General features: G+C 33.8%; 4 protein-coding genes across 5 annotated transcripts in view; 1 reads left to right on the forward strand and 3 right to left on the reverse strand.

Moving 5' to 3' along the window:
• The window catches only part of LOC105132199 (trihelix transcription factor ASIL1), a 2,862-nt gene extending 358 nt beyond the window's left edge, over positions 1-2,504 (reverse strand). Inside the window, exons 1-2 of one of the 2 annotated variants that reach the window (XM_011035544.1) lie at positions 1,047-2,502; positions 407-668 (exon numbers count right to left, since the gene is read on the reverse strand). In XM_011035544.1, coding sequence (XP_011033846.1) covers positions 580-668; positions 1,047-1,893 — 936 coding nt within the window. In that variant the 5' untranslated portion in view covers positions 1,894-2,502 and the 3' untranslated portion in view covers positions 407-579. Of the gene's footprint in view, positions 1-406; positions 669-1,046 lie in introns of those variants that run through there. The other variant, XM_011035543.1, reaches the window with a different exon arrangement.
• Positions 1-5,484, reverse strand: part of LOC105132300 (uncharacterized) — an 8,686-nt gene extending 3,202 nt beyond the window's left edge. Inside the window, exons 1-5 of the mRNA XM_011035710.1 lie at positions 5,281-5,484; positions 5,067-5,175; positions 4,550-4,766; positions 3,754-4,333; positions 1,047-1,875 (exon numbers count right to left, since the gene is read on the reverse strand). Coding sequence (XP_011034012.1) covers positions 1,047-1,875; positions 3,754-4,333; positions 4,550-4,766; positions 5,067-5,175; positions 5,281-5,484 — 1,939 coding nt within the window. The remainder of the gene's footprint in view (positions 1-1,046; positions 1,876-3,753; positions 4,334-4,549; positions 4,767-5,066; positions 5,176-5,280) is intronic.
• A 4,077-nt stretch (positions 5,485-9,561) lies between these two features.
• CCS (copper chaperone for SOD1) lies at positions 9,562-12,034 on the forward strand. The gene is made up of 6 exons (XM_011035546.1): positions 9,562-9,968; positions 10,064-10,090; positions 10,256-10,328; positions 10,451-10,585; positions 10,984-11,207; positions 11,464-12,034. The coding sequence occupies exons 1-6, from the start codon at positions 9,720-9,722 to the stop codon at positions 11,725-11,727; spliced, it is 972 nt and encodes a 323-aa protein (XP_011033848.1). The 5' UTR covers positions 9,562-9,719; the 3' UTR covers positions 11,728-12,034.
• A 903-nt stretch (positions 12,035-12,937) lies between these two features.
• NUDX14 (nudix hydrolase homolog 14) lies at positions 12,938-16,717 on the reverse strand. The gene is made up of 8 exons (XM_011035547.1): positions 16,662-16,717; positions 15,701-15,929; positions 15,496-15,601; positions 15,027-15,104; positions 14,666-14,758; positions 14,416-14,508; positions 14,083-14,181; positions 12,938-13,296 (listed from the first exon to the last, which is right to left on the reverse strand). The coding sequence occupies exons 2-8, from the start codon at positions 15,910-15,912 to the stop codon at positions 13,063-13,065; spliced, it is 915 nt and encodes a 304-aa protein (XP_011033849.1). The 5' UTR covers positions 15,913-15,929; positions 16,662-16,717; the 3' UTR covers positions 12,938-13,062.
• Between the last annotated feature and the right edge of the window lie 4,563 nt (positions 16,718-21,280).

The raw sequence follows: 21,280 nt of genomic DNA on the forward strand, positions 1-21,280 counted from the left end.
TTCAGCAGGCAAAAAGGAGGGGGAAAGAAAAGCATCTGGGGAGATGCCTGTGAACACTTGATCTGAGAGAACCATCAAAATAGACCACCAGAAAACCCAAGAAATATAATTCACCAACGAAGAGCACAAGCAATACAGCAATGAGCCAAGGCAGCAACAACAAGAAATTGCATTTCAAAGGCACCATGTTGAGAGCTCAATATTACTTGTCAGAAACAGAACCAGCCGCAAACTTACACATAAAACAAGGACAAGCAGAATAAACTTCCACAAAAGGTGCATCCAGGACTGGGAGATCAGAACAAAATCGCAGCATCATAGGATGCATCAAGGGTGAACAAAAACGGGAAGAAAAAAAAAAGATCACGCAAGATGATGTAATTTGAAGAGCATTTGCACCAGGAAGTAAGGAAATTTGTTGTTTATCATTGAAAATACTTTGAAACTAGGCACAAGAACAACAACAGCCTTCGGCGGAACAAAATACATTTTTTTCCTTGTTCAGATTGCCATCTCTAACAGCAAACGTTGCCTAATCTTGTACGGACACCTTATCCTCAATCGAGGCTGGAAACAAAATCAGGCCCTTCTAACCAATGCCGAACAGGAACCCATCTCTAGTATCCTCCACGCCATCTCTAGTAAACTGGAAGTAATATTGCTATCCGCTTCACATTATAAGTCGCCATACCCAGTATGAGTTTCATTGCAAACATGTCCACTCTCATGCTGTTGTTCATGAAACTCCAATTTTACAACAAAACTCTTTTACTCGGTCAATTAAAATAGGTGGCAGGCAACAAAGTCACTAAACTAAACTAATCTAACAAAATTATTATCAGCTGTAACTCATGTTCTTCTAAAATTATCAAATTGGGCACAAAATCCACAATTATAACATTGAAAATTGTTCTTCAAAATAAAACCCTAATCTTACAACAAAGCTTTTTTACATACAGTAAGTTAACCAAAAATAAAAAAGGGATCAATTTCATTGTTGATTTATCAATTTATTAATCATCAATAATCCTCCGGTGCACGCTTACCCTTCTTAATCTTCTCAAGCTGAACCTGCGTCTCGGTGAAGATCCTCATCCTTTCCATCTCCAAATCCTTAGCAAATTTCATCCTTTGCTTCTCCAAATCCACCATTTGCTTCAACTTCTCGCTCTCCACCCTCTCATAAACCTCCCCAAATCTCTCTATTGCAAGGGCCAATCTCTTAATCCCCTCTCCTTCCACGTCCTCCTCCGCTCTCTCTCCGTCCCCTCCCTCAAACTCCTCATCTTCATCCTCCTCACTATCAGATTCCACCGCCGCAGCTGCTGCTGCCATTGCCGAATAATTCCTCCTAAAATAACCATCGTCCACCGGTAAAGGCCTCTTCTGCGGCAAAGCCACCGCCAGAGCCGGCGGCTGCGGCGGTGGAGTAGAACTAACCTGAGGAGTCCTCCGGTAAGACGGAGGCAGCGGAAGAGCCACCGGAGGAGACGGTGAGAGATGTTTCTTACCGGATGAATTAAAATTGGACCCAATCAAAGCGTCAAGCCGTTCAAAAAAGGGCCAAGCCGACGCCAGGGTTCCGTTGGAGGAAACGACATGAGATTTCTCGATCTTGTATTTCTTCTTGATGGTGTCGATCCGGTTCTTGCATTGGACGTCCGTACGGTACGTTTTCTTGGTATGGCCGTGAAGCGCGTTGACGGCATCAGCAACATCTTGCCAGTCTTTTTGACGGAGATTGCCTCTGTTAAGCTCGAGATAACGGCGTCCCCAAGCATCAACAAGAGTAGAGGTAGCTTCTTCACTCCAACAATCTTCACGGATTGGTAATGGACGAGAGTGTGGTGTCGTTGACGGAGTAACAGAAGATGACTCAATCAGATCTCCCATGATGGTCGTTGATTGAGAAGGTTGTGGTTGGTGGCTGTTTGGTATGGTAATTAGGTTTTGGTGTGTTTTGGGTTGAGGAATATTAATTTGTGGGAGAGAGAGGCGAGGGAGATAAAAGGGGAAGGGTGGGATGACTTCGGTGCGGCGAAGGTGACGCGCCGGACAGTACTAGTTTTGGTTTTGGACAACGTGAACAACAATAGTCTTCGGGACGACGTGTCGGGCTGGGACATATCGTGCCGAGTCGGTCCGACCAATAATAGGATTGTTTTGTGTTCGGATTTTGCATAACGTTAGCCCTCCCCGTTATTCTGACTCGGATCCCTTGCACATTAATAACTTGCAATATTTATACCAAGAAAAAAAAGAAGAAGAAGAAGAAGAAGAAGAGGGGTTCTAAAATAATAATAAATTCCCCCTCTTTGTACCAAGAAAATCTTGCACGCTTTGCTGTTAAATCATGGTCTTTTTTTCAATGTTTTAGAACTTAAAAAATGGCTAGGAATGATTGCTTGATTGGCAAAGAAGAATCTGAAATAATTTATTAGAAGGATGAAGAAAACGAAAAGATATCTGAAATAATCATTCTTCCTTCCCTCTCTGCAGCTCCATAACTAGAGAGTGATATAGCACTCGCTATCTACAGGGAGTACTGTAGACAAAGCCAAAGTAGAGAGCCCTTTGGAGAACATCAATGTTGCGGGTAAAACATGTATAATGTATTTTCTAGCTATTATAGCGAGAGAGCTTAATTACAGAGCAACAATGTGGCTGCTTAAACATCTCGAATCCATTGTTATTAAACCTTGCTTGGACTCATTTGGTTAAGGGATAAACCCTTCAAATTTTATTAAAAATTATTAAGAAAAATTTTAAAACAATATATATATATATATATATGAATGTAGATAATAAAAAAAATATAAAGTACATATATTTATTCCGTTTTGAAAACTTAAAAAATAATCCATCTAAATATAATATTTAGTCAAAAATAAAACAGATAAGAATCAATTTGTTGGCTTCAAGGAAAGAACGTAACAAATTCTTGGAAGCATGTGCCAAAAACACTTAGCAGACATACTTGTATTGGAGGCAGGACGATATAGAAAGCTACGAGTCTCGGATGTACAAGCTATGATTATCTCTTACTCTTTCTAGGTAACGAAGATTACTAATATTATTTTCTTTAATTTCCTAGAATTATTATGTCTTTATTTATTTTAATCATTAAGTTTGGATTAAACCCAACTTTTAACATACAAGCTGGTCAAGCATCCATCTTAATTAAGAAAAATATCATTAATTAATGTAAAGTATTATTAAAGGCTAAATGTTATAAAGGATCAGGTAATCCCCTCCTCTTTTTTTCTAATCAATCCTTCTCTCTAGTTTATCAGCAAGCTGGACCCCTTCTCTTTATCTTGAAAATGAATGTTTAATCTCCACCCTCATGAACTGTTATGATATCAGGAACTTAAATAGAAAACTTTAAAATATATGGGAACTCAAATAGACATTTAGATAGATTATAAACATCAAAATTGTAATCATCTCCCGTTTAAATAACAATTCTGGATATATAGAAAGGTTAATTAGTCTTCCTGTTATGGTTGCTTTGAAAAAAAAATGTTAATCCGTAAATTCATTAAGAAAAAACACTGAGAAAATGAACAAAATTGATAAATCCAGACAACCTGGTAGTTTATTCTTTTTCAACTTATTCGAGGGTGATGTTCCCATAAAATGGCTCACATAAAGTCATAAACAAAGACAAGCAAGCTCAGTGGTACCAGGGCTCAGACAGATAAGGTGTCACGGTGAGGACCCTAATGAATCTGTTTCTTATTCAAAGATAACAGCAATAGGGCTCCTAACAACATGATCAGCAGAAACCCAATTCAGGTATCCCTGAGCAAATGGCACCTTCACATTGGCGGCTCGAGTAAATGTCACTGAATATGTTGCTTTCGAACTGCCCCCGCCGAATTCAATCGCGCTAGGTGTTACCTTAACATCAACACCTTGTGGTGAAATGATTTCAGCAATGTAAGATGATTTAAGAGGACCGACATTTGTTACTGTCCTTGTGTATGCCTGAGGACCAGACCCCAATTTTATGGAAAAAGAAGGATAGTTTAGCTGTGCTTCAGGTATGCTTGAACTATTTGAGCAGGTCACAGGGCGCTGAACGATGATTCCTACAGCCGTGTCATTGTAACCAAGACCACATAAGTAAGGAATGTAGTCGTCAGGTTGAATATCATAAACAAGCCCCGGATCATCTGCTTTCGTTGGGTTCACATGGCCAGAGCCGATGCCAAAGACATCAACTGGAACAAAGAATTGATCAGTAATGGGCATGCCTCCAAGATTTGTTAAATTAGCGGTTGTCATGATTGCAGATTTTATGGCAGCAGGTGACCAGTCAGGGTGCGAGCTTTTGAGCAAAGCTGCAATCCCACTAAGATGAGGAGTAGCCATTGAGGTGCCTGAAATCACATTAAAGCCGGGTGTGGTATTCAATCTGTTATCCACTGGATGAAGCCAAGCAGCTAGAATGCGAACACCAGGACCCAAGATGTCCGGTTTCAAGATCCCAGGACTCGCCAAACTAGGGCCTCTCGAGGAAAACAGAGCAACCTGGGGGGCATACGGGACACCAAAAACAGTTCCTTTAAAAAGTATCGTGGCCATTGGTGATGATGTTGAGTTTATATAGGCTTTGATACTCAATCCATCTGCATAGGTAACATGTGATGCCGGTAGTACATGGAGACTGGCTGTGGTAACATTGCCATAAATCTCATCATTCATGACAATCATTGCAGCACCACCAGCGTCCTTCACTTCTCGACCTTTATTAATCAATCCTGAATATCCACCTCTTTCACACAACACAACCTTTCCCCTAACATCAACATCTTTCAAAGACCCTGGATCGCAGAATGCAGCTGATTCATTACCATTGGAACCTGCATAAAAAAGTGGCAACAAAGATGAAGAGAAATTCTTAGGCTGGTAAAAGGATTCCCCATCATATTGAGCGTTATTTCCAAGCATTACAGTTGCTCTTATGCTTCTGTCAACAGTACTTGCCCCTACTGTTAGGATCCATGGGGCCTCGTTTGATAATGATTCATTAGAAGGACCTGAATTCCCCGCAGCACAACTCACGAAAATGCCCTTTTGAATTGCTCCAAATGCACCAATTGCAATTGAATCCTCGTAGAAAGGAACTGATGGACCTCCAAGTGATAGTGAAAGCACATCGACTCCGTCCTCCACTGCGGTATCCATTCCAGCTAATATGTCGCTTTCTGAACAAGAACCAAACTCGCTGCAAACTTGATATATTGCCAAGTGAGATGATGATGCTATGCCAACTGCAGTGCCATTGTACTGATCAAAAAAGCTTGCACCTGGGACAGGATTTCCTGCAGCTGTGCTTGCTGTGTGTGTCCCATGCCCATTGCCATCAATTGGGGGTTTACCATCAGAATAGAAATTTCTTGCACCAATGAGCTTGTTGTTACACAAGGTCCCGTTAAATTCACACTTCCCTTTCCATTTTGGAGGTGGGGGAGGCATTCCTTCGTCGCTGAATGAAGGATGATTTGGTGTTACTCCGGTGTCCAAGACTCCAACTATCACTCCTTTGCCATAATTTGAATGATTCCAAAATCCTAAATTCTGTTCTAAACCCAAGAAGTTAGGAGTATGAGTTGTCTTCACGTTCAAAACTTTCTGGGGCCAGGCGGACACGAACCCTTCCTTCGTTTCCATAGCCTTTGCTTCCTGCTTCGTAAGTTTTGCCGCAAACCCTGTGACCACATGGTGGTAGGAATGTATCAAACGCTGTTGGTTTGAGCTTGAGGTAGTAACTGCTGGTAAAAATGATTGATACCAGTTATCTAGATCTTCAGGTTTCGCAGACACCATGCCTTCTGATTTTTTTAAGAACACAATGTAAGTTTCTAGTTTGCTTTCCTGGTTCACAATGGAGTTACTAGTTGATGAACTGACTACTTGATCAGTAATAGCTTGAGTGGAGCTAAACAAGAGAGTCAGACTAAGAAGTATTGTAACCAACATGGTTGGAAATATTTCGCACACCCTGTTCTCCGTATTAGCAAAAGAATCAGGAAAGCGCTGGATATTTTGAGTGACTCTAAAGTCAAATTTAACGTCTTATATATACAGAGAGGAAGGAAGAGAATGCGTGTAATCTGTTGGTATCAACGGTAGCCGGCATACAGTAAGTGGTTGGAATTCTCTTTGATTGGCAAGATTGAGATTGGATCATTACCGCAATTCTTGTTGGACTTGCTAAAGAGCCACAATAGTCTGTCCAAAAGGTTCTGCTTTAGTTCTTGGTAAAGCCGCTAGTCTTTGCCAGAACAAAGTTGCAATAGATCTTGCAGAACCTTGGATTCTGCTCCATTGCCAACTCGTTTATTGTTTTTCTCAAGAACATAGCTCATCCTCTTATTTCAAATATTGGTAATATACACCTTCTGGATTTTATTTTATTTTCGATTTCATTCATAGTGAGGACAAGTCGATCCTTGTCTGTGTGACATCTTGTGAAAGTGGAAAAGGCTATGACATTTTGAGCACAAGCATAAATATTCATATGATATGCTCAACTTATCGGATCATGTTTAAGAACACAAGACAGCTTTCATCTTGTGTTAGTATTTTCCTGTAAATTGCTCAAAACAAATAAACTATGGCTAGCTGCTGATTGTATATTATCGACAAGCTGTGGGATAAGATAACTAGTAATTAACATCTTCTCCAATAGGGGAGCTTCTTTTCTTTTCTTTTTCGGTAACTTATGCTGCATAATATTCTGTTGGCTGGTTACATTTTTTACATGTTGCCATTATAGTGCTTTTTCTGGTTCAATTCATCCACTGAACTAAATGATCGTAATCAGTCCCATAAAGTACTGTAACCCTCATGGTGCAATACACAACAACCTGTATATCTGGGCCTCCATTTTCTCTTTTTCCCTGTTTTGAACCTGGACGAAGGTTGTCCTGATAGAGTTGCTAACGATCATGAGGCAGTAAGTTCTAGTGGTGGCTTCATGGTCTTGTGAAAACCTATTCTGCTGTAGCTCGAAAGCAAGCAACAATGCTCTTTCTCAATTAAAAAAAAAAAAAAAAAAAAAAGCAAAATGAAAAAGAATAAGGAAGGATTCACACGACAAAAGGAAAGGGGTGTGGAAGATAAAAGCATAACAGATGTACAATTAAAAAATATATATAAAAAAATTATTTTAATCTAATAGTTGAAATGGTTAGATGAGATTTTAAGATATAATTTATATTATTTTTTAATATATTTTTTAAAGTAAAAATCATTTAAACTTAAAATTTATACAAACTTATATTATTTTTATTTTTTATTTTAATGAGATTCGAACCCGTAACAGCTTAATCATCAAAATTTTAATACTATATAAAATAATAATCTCAATGGTTTAGTTTAAACTTGTAAGATTTTAAAAAATAATTTAAATTATTTTTTAACAAAAAGAAAATAAATGCACAATCAAAACTATTTATTTCTAGAGGTAAGAATATAATAACCGTTTTTAAAAAAATTCTTATTATATAACAATAAAGAATTTGATGGAATTATAAAAAAAAAAAACCTTTATAAACAATTATTTTTTTAATTGATGAACAGAGCTGATGAGCCGTTCATGTAAACTGATCTCCAGAAGTGAGCAAAAGCACCTAGTTGCCCAAGCCAAACCTAGAATGACCAAGATAGTTGTTCGGGCTTGGCTCAAGCATCCAGGCTGATTGAGCTGAAACCCAAATAATTCAAATTCACACACTTATAACATAATAAGTTTTTGGGTGTTGAACTTTTGTGAGGATTCAGTTCTATTCACCATTTACCCATAGTCAAAATTGTTTTTAATGATTGTTGAAAAATTAAACGTTTAAATTTTTGTTTTGATTGCTACAGACGTATAACAAGACAGTGATGCATGTAAGGAAGGGGGAAAGCCTTTATTTTTTCCTTTTATTAATGATAATTAAAGTTTTTTTTATTCAAAACAAAACTTCCTAATTAAATATGCTGACCCCCACCATTAAGATTAAAGAATAATATAATTTTAATTGTATCATAGATATGACCGGCCACTAGGTTCTAATAAAAGATTTTCCATTAATTATTATTTTTATTCTTGATTTGGCCCTAATTAAATTGATGTATTTGCTTTTTATATATTGTCATAATAAATATACGAAATTTAACACAAAATAACTTAGAGGGACAGAGAAAGGGAATTCAATTTTTCTAATCGTTTATTTTTGGAATGATTTTAAAATGATTATAAAAAAATAGAAATTAAATCTTCACTCATATGTCATTCCAACTAATTTCAAATACAAAAATATTAATAAAAATACAAATGTATTATAAAACAATATTGAATAAATTAAGATTTGCTTTCTCCAATAATGTTTTGTAAAAAACTTTATTAATCAAAATTTTAGTTTTACTAAAAATGTTCTAAAAACTAAGGGGACCTAAAACAAATTTTACAATAAATATCATGATTAATTTATAACTTTTCCATGGGCATCGGAAATTAGTAACCCAGATCTTTTTTTCATGTTTTAATTTTTATTCTTTTAATTATTCTCAATGCTACAAATCTAAATATATCTCATGAAATTGACCCGCAATTTAGATTTAAAATCTTATAAAAAAAAATTGGTATTAAAATATATTTTTTTTTCTAGATATAAATCATTATTCATTATAAAAATATTAATTATCATTTTACTTTTCCAATATAAATCAATGAACTTATAAGAGGGTAATATAATTTTTTTATATGAATCATGTAAGATAATTCGAGTGTTTTATCTTTAAAATATATATTATAAAAACTATATTAGCTTTAAAATTAAATTTCTTAAAAGGCCCGAGTGTTAGATTTTTTATTTTTATTTTTTTTTAAATATTTGTGTCATCATATTTTTTTATGTTAAAAAAATTTAAACCAGAGTGTACTGTGTTCCCTATCTAACACCAATACTGTTTTCTCTTTGTCCTGTAAGAAGGAAGGACAAAAACGAACGAGTACGATACAAGAGATGCACACTTTAAATTATGGATCTAATTCTTTTTACAAGTTTTCCTTTTCTTTTTGTAAAAAGAAAAAAAAAACTATCTCACCTAACTTGTTCCTGTTTTATACTACAAAATAAAAGGTTCGGTTATTTTTATTTTTATTTTTATTTTTATTTAATAAGGAGATGACCTCCGTGAGATTAAAAAAATAAAAATGAAATCTAATATGAAGCAATTTTGTTTATTATTTTTTGGTGGCTGATAGGGAGTATTCTCGAGTTAGTTTAAACATCAATTGAAATTAAGTCTTTTTTCTAAAAAAAATAATAATTTTTTCTAGGTCCTAACTCTAGTATTTAAATTCAAAAAAATAAATAAATTTAGGACTAAAAAATAAAGGGTCTGATTTATTCTCTGGGTTAAATCCATACTCTTGTGCCTTATTTTTTTATATTAAAAGTAGATGATATATTATTTGTTCTTTATTTTTTAAACAAAAACAAATGACGAAGCGCATGCTATTAAAAAACAATGGGCAAAAGCTGGGTGGAGAATACAGTAACGGGAAGAAGATTCTATAAAATTTAGTTTTCCCGACTTCTTAAAAAATTTAATTTTCCGGTGAAAAGACAGAAAATTCTAGATACAGAGAGGCATCAATAGTCATCAACCATTTTCAAAGAAGAGAATAATAATTAAAAAAAAAATAGAGGAATAAAATGGCATTTCTCAGGTCAGCAACAACCACAACAAAGACTGCTATAGCTGCCTTTGCTTTGCCTGCTGCCTTCGCTTTCTCATCTCCCTCCCCTTCTTCTCCAAATCCCAAACCCGAAAACCTCTTCTTCCTCTCACCATCATCTTCTCTTCTCACGTCAGCTCGCTTTGGTCTTGTAAAGAATTTGACTCAGCTTACTTCCTCCCTTAGCATGGACACGTCTACATCAAATCAAAAACCCATCTCACAGGTTCAATTTCAACATCTGCCCCCCTTTTCGTGTCATAATCTTTCGTATTGAGGTCTCTAGCTTGAATCTTTAATCTTGTTTGTTTTGTTTTGCAGGATAATGGAGCCTTGCCTGAGATACTTGTAAGTTGAAAAATATTTCATTTTTCTGTTTCAGCTTTGATTTTGACATTAGTTTTTGACGATACTGGATTTTTCTTTGTTGGTTATTTTATGATTTGGGGGATTATTTGAATGTTCATTAATGTTTTTGTTGTATTATGTTTGTGGACTTGCTTTGATAAATAGACAGAATTCATGGTGGATATGAAGTGTGAGGGTTGTGTTAATTCTGTCAGGAATAAGTTACAAACTGTTACTGGTATGCGATGGCTCCTTGTTTTAAATACACGGTCATTGATCAGTATCCAATGAGGATTTTCTTGTCCTCTTAAGAACTCTTTACTGGTGTGCGTTGTTTTCTATTGTGAAAAAAATAATCAGGAGTGAAGAATGTGGAGGTTGATTTGGCCAATCAAGTGGTAAGAATTCTTGGGTCTTCTCCAGTGAAGACTATGACTGAAGCTTTGGAGCAGACAGGTCGAAATGCTAGACTAATTGGGCAAGGAATCCCTGAAGGTTTGCTAGCACAACTAGTAGTCCTTTCATATCTAGCTTGATATCCCTTTCTTCTCGTGTTTATTTTTTATTTTTTTATGAACTTTAATATTTACATATCATCTGAATTTTTCTGTTTGGGAAACTTTTTGCTTGTGTCAAACTAGTTCTATGGAGTTTTTTTCTATTTCTTTAGAAGATGAAATTACATGTTTGATTGTGAGCCATAACCTTATTAAGACACTCTCGGCAATTATAGCTGATTTTCTGAGTTCAGCAATGCTATGCTCACTCATTTTATGTGTGGAATCTGAAAACCCTGCCCATCACTACTATAATCAGGAAACATGATGCAGTAGGTTGTCTGTGTCATATAAAAATGTAGTTACAGTTTCTGAACCTCATGCTCTGCACTTCAGACTTTTTAGTGTCTGCTGCTGTTGCCGAATTCAAAGGTCCAGATATTTTTGGTGTTGTTCGCTTCGCTCAAGTGAATATGGAACTGGCTAGGATTGAAGCCAGCTTTAGTGGAGTGTCACCTGGTAAACATGGTTGGTCTATCAATGAGTTTGGTGATCTAACAGAAGGAGCAGCAAGCACTGGGAAAGTGTTTAATCCAACAAATCAAGGAACTGAACAAGAGGTGTACATCAGCACATGCCTTCTCTGAATTTGTTTTTGCTATTATCATTATTTTGCCAGAAATCCTCGAGAGACAATATCAATATGATGGCACAAAGACTAATGTTTACTCCACACTTTGCTCGTATGATATTGATAACCTAACACCTTTCCTGGGTTTTGTGGTTTGAATTTTATTTAGCTTATATAATTTTCCTGTGGTATGTGATATAATTGAAGTTGTATAGAATTTTCTAACTGAGATTATTGTTCATCAGCCACTTGGCGACCTGGGAACATTAGATGTTGATGAGAAAGGAGATGCCTTCTTCTCGGGGACCAAACGGAAGCTAAGAGTTGCAGATCTGATTGGGAGATCAGTAGTGTTATTTGGAACTGAAGATAAATCAGATAAAGGTCTTACAGCAGCAGTAATTGCCAGAAGTGCAGGAGTTGGTGAAAATTACAAAAAGATATGCACATGTGATGGGACGATTATATGGGAATCAAGTAATAACGATTTTGTTGCCAGTAAAGTTTGATACTTTAAACAAAACCCCCACTAGTATTTAGGCACCATGTTCAGCCATTGCAGGGTTATGTATTTTATTTGTTTGTTCACCGTGAGAGACGGATGGCATTTTATGAGCACATGCCTTTGTTGTAATCGCGTCAGTTATGATACAGGAAGCTTTAAAAATTGAGTTAGGACAGCGTCTCCTAGCTCTATCATGGGGCTTGGGTTTAAAACTTTTCAATTTGTTCGCTCCCCTTGTTGTCTTGGTAATGGACTTTCTAATGTACTCGTAATCAGTAGCAGCTATAATATTGGATTTTGGTGTTGATGCCTATGGGCTTCAGGCAGGGACGGAGCCACATAAGGTAATAAGGGACAGTTACCTTCTTAATCTTTTTTTTTTTTAAGATACTTTTTATATGAGAATATTAATAATATTTTAACCGGTTTAATTTCTTTGCTGACTACTAACTAATCTAAGTTAGCTATTGTTAATTTATAGCAAAATATAATATATAACATGTATGTCCAACGCATTTCACTAATCTTTTTCACTTCTCTTTTTTAATTTTTTGCATTAATTAACCTGGAGCTTATTTTTTTTCTTTTGAGCTATTATTATTGTCTTTATTTTTTGTAAAATTTCTCTTCAAGTCATATCAAGATTTAGAAAACATAAGCTAATTCTTTCTAAATTAAAAATAGATGAACAATAATTTAATTATATATATTAAAAAAAATTACTTTTAATGAGATTGAGAATAAAATTATTATAAAGCAGTTTTTTAAATATAAAACTTGAAAAAACAATTATAACTTAAGTTTTTTAAAAATATTTTTAAATTAATTTTGTTTGATATAAATTAATATATATATATTTCAAATTAATTTTTCCATATAATAATATATATTTATATAATATATAATATCAAATATTTATTAATAATTTATCCACTTCACCGCTGGCTTCAGGTGCGGTGCGGAAACAGTCACGACCTGGAGACGCCGAAATTTTTTGACGCAGAATGCTTTTCGGCTTCTGTGAGCTGCCATCGTACAAGGTTTATTCAGGTCCAACGGGGTAGGGTACCGCTTTTCAATTCTGGGAAGTTTCCTTGTTCTTGGGTTACATAAATGGACGCAACCTCTTGCTAATGATTTTGCCAAGCCCATTTGCTATTCCAACGTTTGTGAATTCCATTCAAAAAATTATGAATCTACTTTTCAAGCACGAATGAAACGTATTTCAAGCACCCCATAAAACCGAAGGCAGGAATTGCGAAACAGATTCTCGTAATCTAAATTATTCATTGATGGGATGGTGTTTCAACACTTAATCCAGATCTACATTGACAGCAGATTAGGTTTTAAGAGGCAAGAGTCCTCCTCCTTTAGCCATCTCATATAGAGCAATGGCCATTAAAACCTTAGCATCAGCTGTCATGCGCCAGAGTTCCTTGTAGGGGACTACATGAACCTTGATCAACTCGCCGTTTTCCCGGAGGCCAGTCTCTTTTCCTTGCAGCTGTGTGATAATTTCTTTACCAACGCATCCTCTATAAAGGAACACGCTGATTTCCTCATCACATCCTCCCTATCCAAGGTAAAGCAAACAAGTCATATGATGGTACGAGGCCAAAAAACAAGGAGAGTAATTGAATAACATCCTTGTCAAGTTCGCTTGTTAAGCAGCTTAAAGGCTGAACTACATTTCAAAAGCATATACTTTGACAAATTACATGACTGGCAAATGGTAGAATTTGAATTCATTATATGAATGCAAATGCAACAATATCCAACAAGAGCACTGATGATTTGAGCGACAAAAGTCACTGAAATCAACATAATGCAATGAACCTATTTAGACCCTTCATTATTCTAAACGAAAGTGCCAGTTCCTTTCTTTTGGACACCCAGTGACTCTCTCAAGCTCAATCTATGTTTATTCTGATGCCAACTTCCAATGTCACGATATAAATTGAAAGCCATTTGCCGGTTGTAGTCCCCCCGATGTGGGGTTTTTGAAGGGAGAATTTGGAGCCTGTCCTATCCTTAGCAACTTTTCACAAAGCAGTACCTAATCACTAAACCTGCACCCTTGTGCTAGCAAATCCAAGAATTTTATACCTGAGCTTTCCAGGATATAGCATGATGATCATCCACATTGATAGAAATCTAATGAATACCACTAGACGCTTCTCAAACAACTCCCCAAGTAATAAAGACTCTTGGTGAGTTGGTATACTTTTGGACTAATGATAAAAATTCAGGTGGATAATTTTTTCTTCATATGCCCAAAATTCCAAAAAGTTTTCTGACTCAAATTGATGCTAGTGCTTCCAAACATCAGAATAAGATAAAAGCACAAATGCCAACTTACAGGAGAAGGAAAAACTCTGCCTCCAGTAGAAGGGTCCAGGAAGGCTGTCAGGTCAACCATGTCTCCGAGCTTCAAGTGAATACCAGTCTCCTCTTCGACCTGTAAAAATCATTGCATTAAATACATACATAAGGAACTGTAGCAACATCTAATTCTGATAAACTACACCAGACTTGTCTTTTATATTGCCTCGGCTTTTGAGGCCTCTACATAATTGTGTGCTTTTATCTGTGTTTTCAATGCATGGTTTGTGCTTCTGTTTTCTTGGTTAACAAAATTGCCAATGGCCTTTTTCACCAAAAAGAACTGTTTTATGTCAAAATAGAAATACACCTCACGAACTGCTGTCCCAACAAAATCACCCTTGTCATCATCCAGCATCCCAGCAGGCAATTCCAAAACAAGCCTCCCTGTGGGTACCCTAACCTTAGACATGCATGAAAATTCATCAGGGTTTGAACAGAGCAGCATTACAAAAGGAGCTATCATTTTAACTCGAATCTCTTGTTAATTCATATCAGTTTGCTGACAAACTCAAGGCAAATTATAATGAACACTAGAAAAGAAAAAATAAATTAAGTACCTGTTCAGTCAGAACAGCATAGGTCTCACCCTCAGAGCTCAAAAGAATTAACACAGTTACAGCAGGTCCTCGTGCGAACACTATACCTGGAATCTATGAATTTTTTAGTCCACATTGAAGACATGGATTATATCATTCATAGCTCTGCACGTGAAATAATAGCCTGTTGGTACGTAAAGCCTTGTATTTATGTGGCTCATGGGAAACTGAACTAATGAATCAAAATAGAATATCCACAAGTTTAGTAATGATTAAACATAATAAAAAGCCCAAAGATTTCCATGAACCAGGCTCGATGCAAAAACCAAATGTATTGGGAAAAACCTATGCTTTCAAGTCATGGAAAGAGAAGGTAAAATACCTTCTGTCCAGTCTCCTTTTCGAAAATATCTGCTTTGAATTTTAGAAAACCGATTCGCTGTCCAAACATATCCACTCCCTGTCATCAATGGCACATAAACTACAACTAGAATAAATTAAGGATTAAGAGGGGGCAATCCTGCTAGATTACCATATAAGGCGGGTCATATAAAAACCATAATTTGAAAAACCAAGAACAGTTGATTTTAGGGCAGCCACTATGAAGTGCAAGAATATTAAAAATAAACTCTCCACAACATAATCTCCGTTCTTTTTAAGCAATCTCAGAAAAAAGCCAGTCATCTTTAACCATGTTAAAGCAAGAGACTTTGCAATGCATTTTAGTACAACAACAAAGATAGAACTTGCTTTTAATTAAAGCTTCAGAAAAGAGGAATTCAACAAAAATATTTTTTCTCCAATTTCAACTGAACAGCGAAGAAAGAACGAGAACGAGAAGAAAGAGCTACCTGAACAAGTACTTGTTTTAATAAGAATGACCCAGTAGCTAATATCCCATTTTCAGATTCCAAGTTTTTTAGCCACTGCTTGAATAATGAAGATTCAATAGCAGTCCTGCAATAGCAAAAAAGTGGTGAGAACTTTATTTTTAATTTCTTTGATATTTTCAATAAAGAAACAATAGAAAGACAAAGGTTGAAAATTTTGACTCACCTGAACTGAGAATCAGAGACACCCGGTGCAGCAATGATTTGAATGGGATGACCCAGTTGTGTGGGCAAGGTGAGTGAGTGAGTCAGGGGCTGAGATGACTCGGATGACATATTGAAACAAAAGGGTCTTCTTGGTTTTCTGGTTTGGTTAAGTATTGAGACTGAGAGAGACGACCCCAAAAGGAGGCGCTGTGGGACTGAGAGGAGAGACATGGGAAGAGCTTGAAGATCAACAATTGTTTGGTAACAGTCGAGGGCCCACTAAGTATTGCGTTTTAAACGCAATACTTAGTGGGCCCTCCACTGTTACCAAACAATTGTTGATGCCTTTCTTTTTGTGGCCGAAAAACCAATTGACCGTTCACGTAAACAATACCTTTCGTTTTTTGGCCCAAAAACCAAACCAGTGCAGTGAATTTACTTGTACTATTCAGGACCGTTCACGTAAAAACCAATGGACCGTTCACGTAAACAATACCTTTCTTTTTTTGGCCCAAAAACCAAACCAGTGCAGTGAATTTACTTGTACTATTCATTGTACTATTCATGTGAATATAAATAATATTTTTTAAAAAATAAATTAAAATAAATTAAATTTACTCATATTATAATTTTATTTTTATTTTTAATAATATTTTATCTAATTTTATTATACATTTAAGAAATTATAAAAATTATAGTTTTTATCGAATGAATTTTATATGTAATGAAATTATAAATAGTTTAATGGAACAATAAAAAATATTATTTATTTTATAATATAATATTATTATTTAAATCTATAATATATATATATAACCTCATTTTAAAAAGCATTAACCAAACACATCAAACTATTTTTTGTTCAACCTTAATTTTAACCACAATTTTAATCAAATATATATAAATATCAAATCAATCTTAACGAAAAGTACTTTTTTATCAAAATAATTTTTTTTAAAATCACAACTACAAAAGTTATCGAAGACGATGATTTGTGGCTTTTTATAAGCACATGTGACTGTCTCGTGTATAATATACAACTTAAATTGGTTTTATGTTTTAAAAATATTTTAAAAAAAAATTAAATATTTAAATATTTTTTATTTTAAATTAATATTTTTTAAAAATTTTAGATCATTTAAATTAATATTTTTAAATGTTTTTAGATCATTTTGATGCCTAATTTTAAAAATATTTTTTAAAAAACAATATTTTAATACATTTCTTAATAAAAATACTTTAAAAAATAGTTTTATTTAACTTCCTTCACTGGTTTGGATTATATTTTTCTAGAATTTAAAAAGAAATATTAAGAGTGTAAATTTTTTGTTTAGCATCATTAAATTTAATTAAATACTTTTATTTTTAAAACCTGTTAACTAGTTCTTTATCTAGTTTGTATTTCAAATTAAACTATATAAAAACTTATTTAAAATAAATTATTTAATTTAATAAATTTAAAAACAACTTGGATAAAAAGTAAAAACAAGATATAGTTTTTTTAAAAAACTTTAAAACAATCATTTTTCTTTTTTAATTTTAAGATGATTATAAATTAGATTGACCTCGATCACATTGCAATCTAGGCCATGGACTTCAATGAGTTTAATAATTTTTTTTATTTGTTAAAACCCTTCGGACAATATCATTTCAAGGATTTTATTTTTAAATTATAGTTTAGATTGTTGATTTATAAATTAACTATTTTAGTCCGGTCGGCATTCAAAATGTTTTTCAAACTATTTTTTAAATGTTTTTGTTTGTAAAAACATCAAGTTGATACTTTTTATGTGCTTTTTAATGGTTTTGATGTAATGATATAAAAAATAAATAAAAATATTATTTTGATACGTTTTTTATTAAAAAACACTTTTGCAATAACACTATGCACCACGTTACCAAGCACACACACTTAAACCTTAGACCAAGTATACACCGATTAAGTCTAGCTAAATTGTTACTTGATTAGTACTTAAAAGTGTATTTTATCAAAATTTTATATCATCATTTTGCACTTGAAGTATCAATAACTCCTTAACTAAAGCATGTTTTATAATAATATATCTAATAATATAAGATACCTTTAATTTGTGGTAAATATTCATTTTAAATGCAGGCCTATTACATAAATAAAAAGATTGATTGATGAATTTAAGAACTGAAATTGAAAGGACAAGGAGATGGCCAAACTTAAAAAAGAGATGTCGGTGCAATCCAAACCGGAACACTGTTCGGTAATTGGGTCATATCTGGAGCTGTAGATCTCAGATTTAGGTCTACTTTATATGAATGGAAAGGTAAGACATAAGCCTACAACTTTCATTTAGAGCCCAAGACTTAAAAAAATCATTTTCAAGTCCAAATTGTAGCAATAACAAAAACGTCTGAATTTGTCTTCCAGCCAGAGCACTGTTTAGTGTTTGACCCATATCTAGAGTTCTAGAAGTCCAAATGACCTGAATGTTTTACACAAGAAAGCTGAGACAATTTCCTACAACTTTTATGTTTTCAAATAGCTCTAATTTTGACGTATTAATAACGTTTTGGGCAGGCAATAGAGGATAAGGATTGTCACCAAGTCAAGAGTTGGTCACCCATTCATCAATTAGTCATCAAATCAATAGTTCCTAATTTTGGCCTATAAAGGAGGCATTTGTCATGTATTTAGATATCTTGATTTCTAAATCAAGATCATGCTCTTTCTTTCTCTCTTTGTATTTTTTGTAATGTTTATGCTTTGCTTTCATTAATATCAAGTTTATGCCTTTTATTTCCTTTCATTTACTTAGTTAACTTTTATCTTATTTATATTGTTATTTTGTTTATTTATTTTTCTTTCTTTCATTATGTTTAGCTAAGTTTATTATGTCAAGGTGAAAATGTTACATTAATGGTGTAAGAATAAGTATAATGTAAAATTAATATGGACTTTAATATTTGATACTAATATATTTTGTATTTGTTATCTTATTCACTCTTTAATACTTTGCTTGTTAAATGACTAATCTTGATTTATATTGTATAACACTAAGTACAGTAAATGATTGACACTTTCATAGTTCATACTGTATGGTATAACCGACACTTGAGCTATGAAAAGAACTTGATTTATTGTTGACATAAGTTATAATCATGAATGTTTGATGAGATTTACAAGTGTTAGCATTAATCGAATAAGATGATTAATGTAATCATGTTAACAATCTATAATCTAATGGGAACTTCCTTTGTGTGTGGTTTTCAATTGAATAATAAGAGTTTATACTATATTTGTTTGACATACAATTAGTGAAACCTCTAACCTTGACATTTGTTATTATCATTGTTTAATCCCTACATTAATATTTCATCTCAAAGTTCTCATCATTTTCTTCTTATTCTCGTTCTTTATTATTATTATTATTATTATTATTATTATTATTATTATTATGGTTGTTGTTGTTGTTATTATTGTTATCATTGTTGTTGTTGTTATTGTTATTATTGTTGTATTATTGTTATTTGTAATTTATACAATTAACTTCCATGTGGTTTGATCTCGGTCTTGCCGGGTTATTTATTACTTCGACACTCCTGCACTTGGGAAAAAATATCAATCTTTTAGTCGTGTCAAATTATTACTCTATCCTATACTGCAGGTCTAGTCAATTTTTTTTAATGTAAAAGAAAGTTAAGTGTTATTAACTTTTTTCTAATAGAAAAAAGTTCAAACCATATAGAAGTTGATTCGATGTGACTTGATCGACTTGACAAATTAAAAAACAATCCAAATGATAAGTAAAAACATATTTGACTCTAAAAAAATTCAAAATGATATAATTTTTGTTTTAAATATAGGAATAATAAAATGTTAGATCGATTTTAATCAACTTGAGTCAACCAACCAAATCCATAATGTCGGTTATGAGACTATAATAACCCCATAAAAATAAATCAAAATAGATTACAAAACTTAATTTCTAATTAATCTAATGTTGAGTGATAAAATTGAGAAAAATCAATAAAAAAAGACACAAAAAAACAACTCGAGCTAACTCAGGTTAACTCATTAAAACCATAATCTCAATTATGAATGAAGATAATTTTATAAAAAATAAATTAAAAAATAACCTTAACGAACTACAATTATATTGCAAAAACCTGGATAATGTTCCGAGAAGTGGTGGTTAGTAAATGGTATCTCTTTAGATAATATTTATTAGTGTGTTAGCAGTTATTTTTTAAAATATTTTTTATTTAAAAATTTAAAATTTAGAAATGAAATTGAAAACAAAAATATTTGCATAAAACAATTAAAAAAATTATAAATAAGGATCAAAGTGAAAAAATAACACATGAAAAATTAAAATCGGATGATAAAATAAAATAAAAATTTAAATTTATAAAAAAATTAATAACAAAAATTAAAAGGAACCAAATTCAAAAAAATAAATATATCAAAGGGCATCTTTCAAATCCTGGAGGGCGAGTCGTGAAAACCAAGGAGCAGAGAAAAGAAGGAAAACCAAGGAAAGAGTTGTCGCCGTCAAATTGGAGATTTGTTGACGAGGTTTGAGGGGTCGCCAATAGGATTCAGACACCATCCTGGAAAGTAGGCAATGCATCACATGCTGCATAAAGACTGCTACCATCTTCCCTCACTGACACGTTGTCCACTTTTTTAATATTTACTAAATATTAAAAGACAAATTTACCCCTCATCTAACTTAATAAGAGCACAAAAAAACAATGTGAAAAGGCCAAAAACACCAGTAGATTAAATTTAATTTTCTTTGACTTTCAAGTGCAGTCGTGCAAAAGCATCTTGCTTTTAACGGTGAAAAAACATAAATGCCCCTGGATGCCATGCCTTTTTTCCTCCTCTTTTTTCTCTGAGGGTATTTTTATATTTATACTGATAAAGAAAGGATAAAAAATCCTCACTGCCCCCCATCAGACAGACCGGATAATTTTCGCACGAGGAACAAAACTGTAATCTCACTCTCACAGCATGAATATAGAGCAACAATAACGTGCACCGCCGTGCTCAACCCCTCTTTATTTTATTTTGTTGTGTTATTATTGAGCACAAACACTGGCCCAACAATCAGCGGTGATCAGCCCCGAATTATCACTTAAACATCATCCTCGAGAGGGGGGTCTAATTTCCTAACGGCTCTGTTCCTACCTTCACTAACATTTCAAATATCATCTAATTTTGAAATTTGAAATAGAAAATTAAAACATGGGCATCTTATCTAACTTTCAGATGTAATTATGTAGCAATGGTAGAGAATCAATATCTTAATATTCTTTCATGCCACTGACTATATATATATATATATAATCCTACGCGTGACAAAAGTGATTCTCTTTCTTACCATTTTTCCATGAAGACCTGCCGAATGTCAATAAGCGCGTTTTTGCTTGATAGACCAGCCAATGAAACGTAAGAAACATGATTCGCATGGTTACAATCGAGTCTGATGCTTCCTTATCAAAGATACTAGGAAACTCAGCAGGAGATGTCAATATGCTTCTACAGAATCCATGGTAATTGGTTGAAACAAATAAGTTATATCTAGCAGCGAGACACTCACCTTCTTCTTCTTCTTCTTCT

Source organism: Populus euphratica, unplaced genomic scaffold, assembly GCF_000495115.2.
Source record: "Populus euphratica unplaced genomic scaffold, PopEup_1.0 scaffold39.1, whole genome shotgun sequence".
NCBI lineage: Eukaryota > Viridiplantae > Streptophyta > Magnoliopsida > Malpighiales > Salicaceae > Populus > Populus euphratica.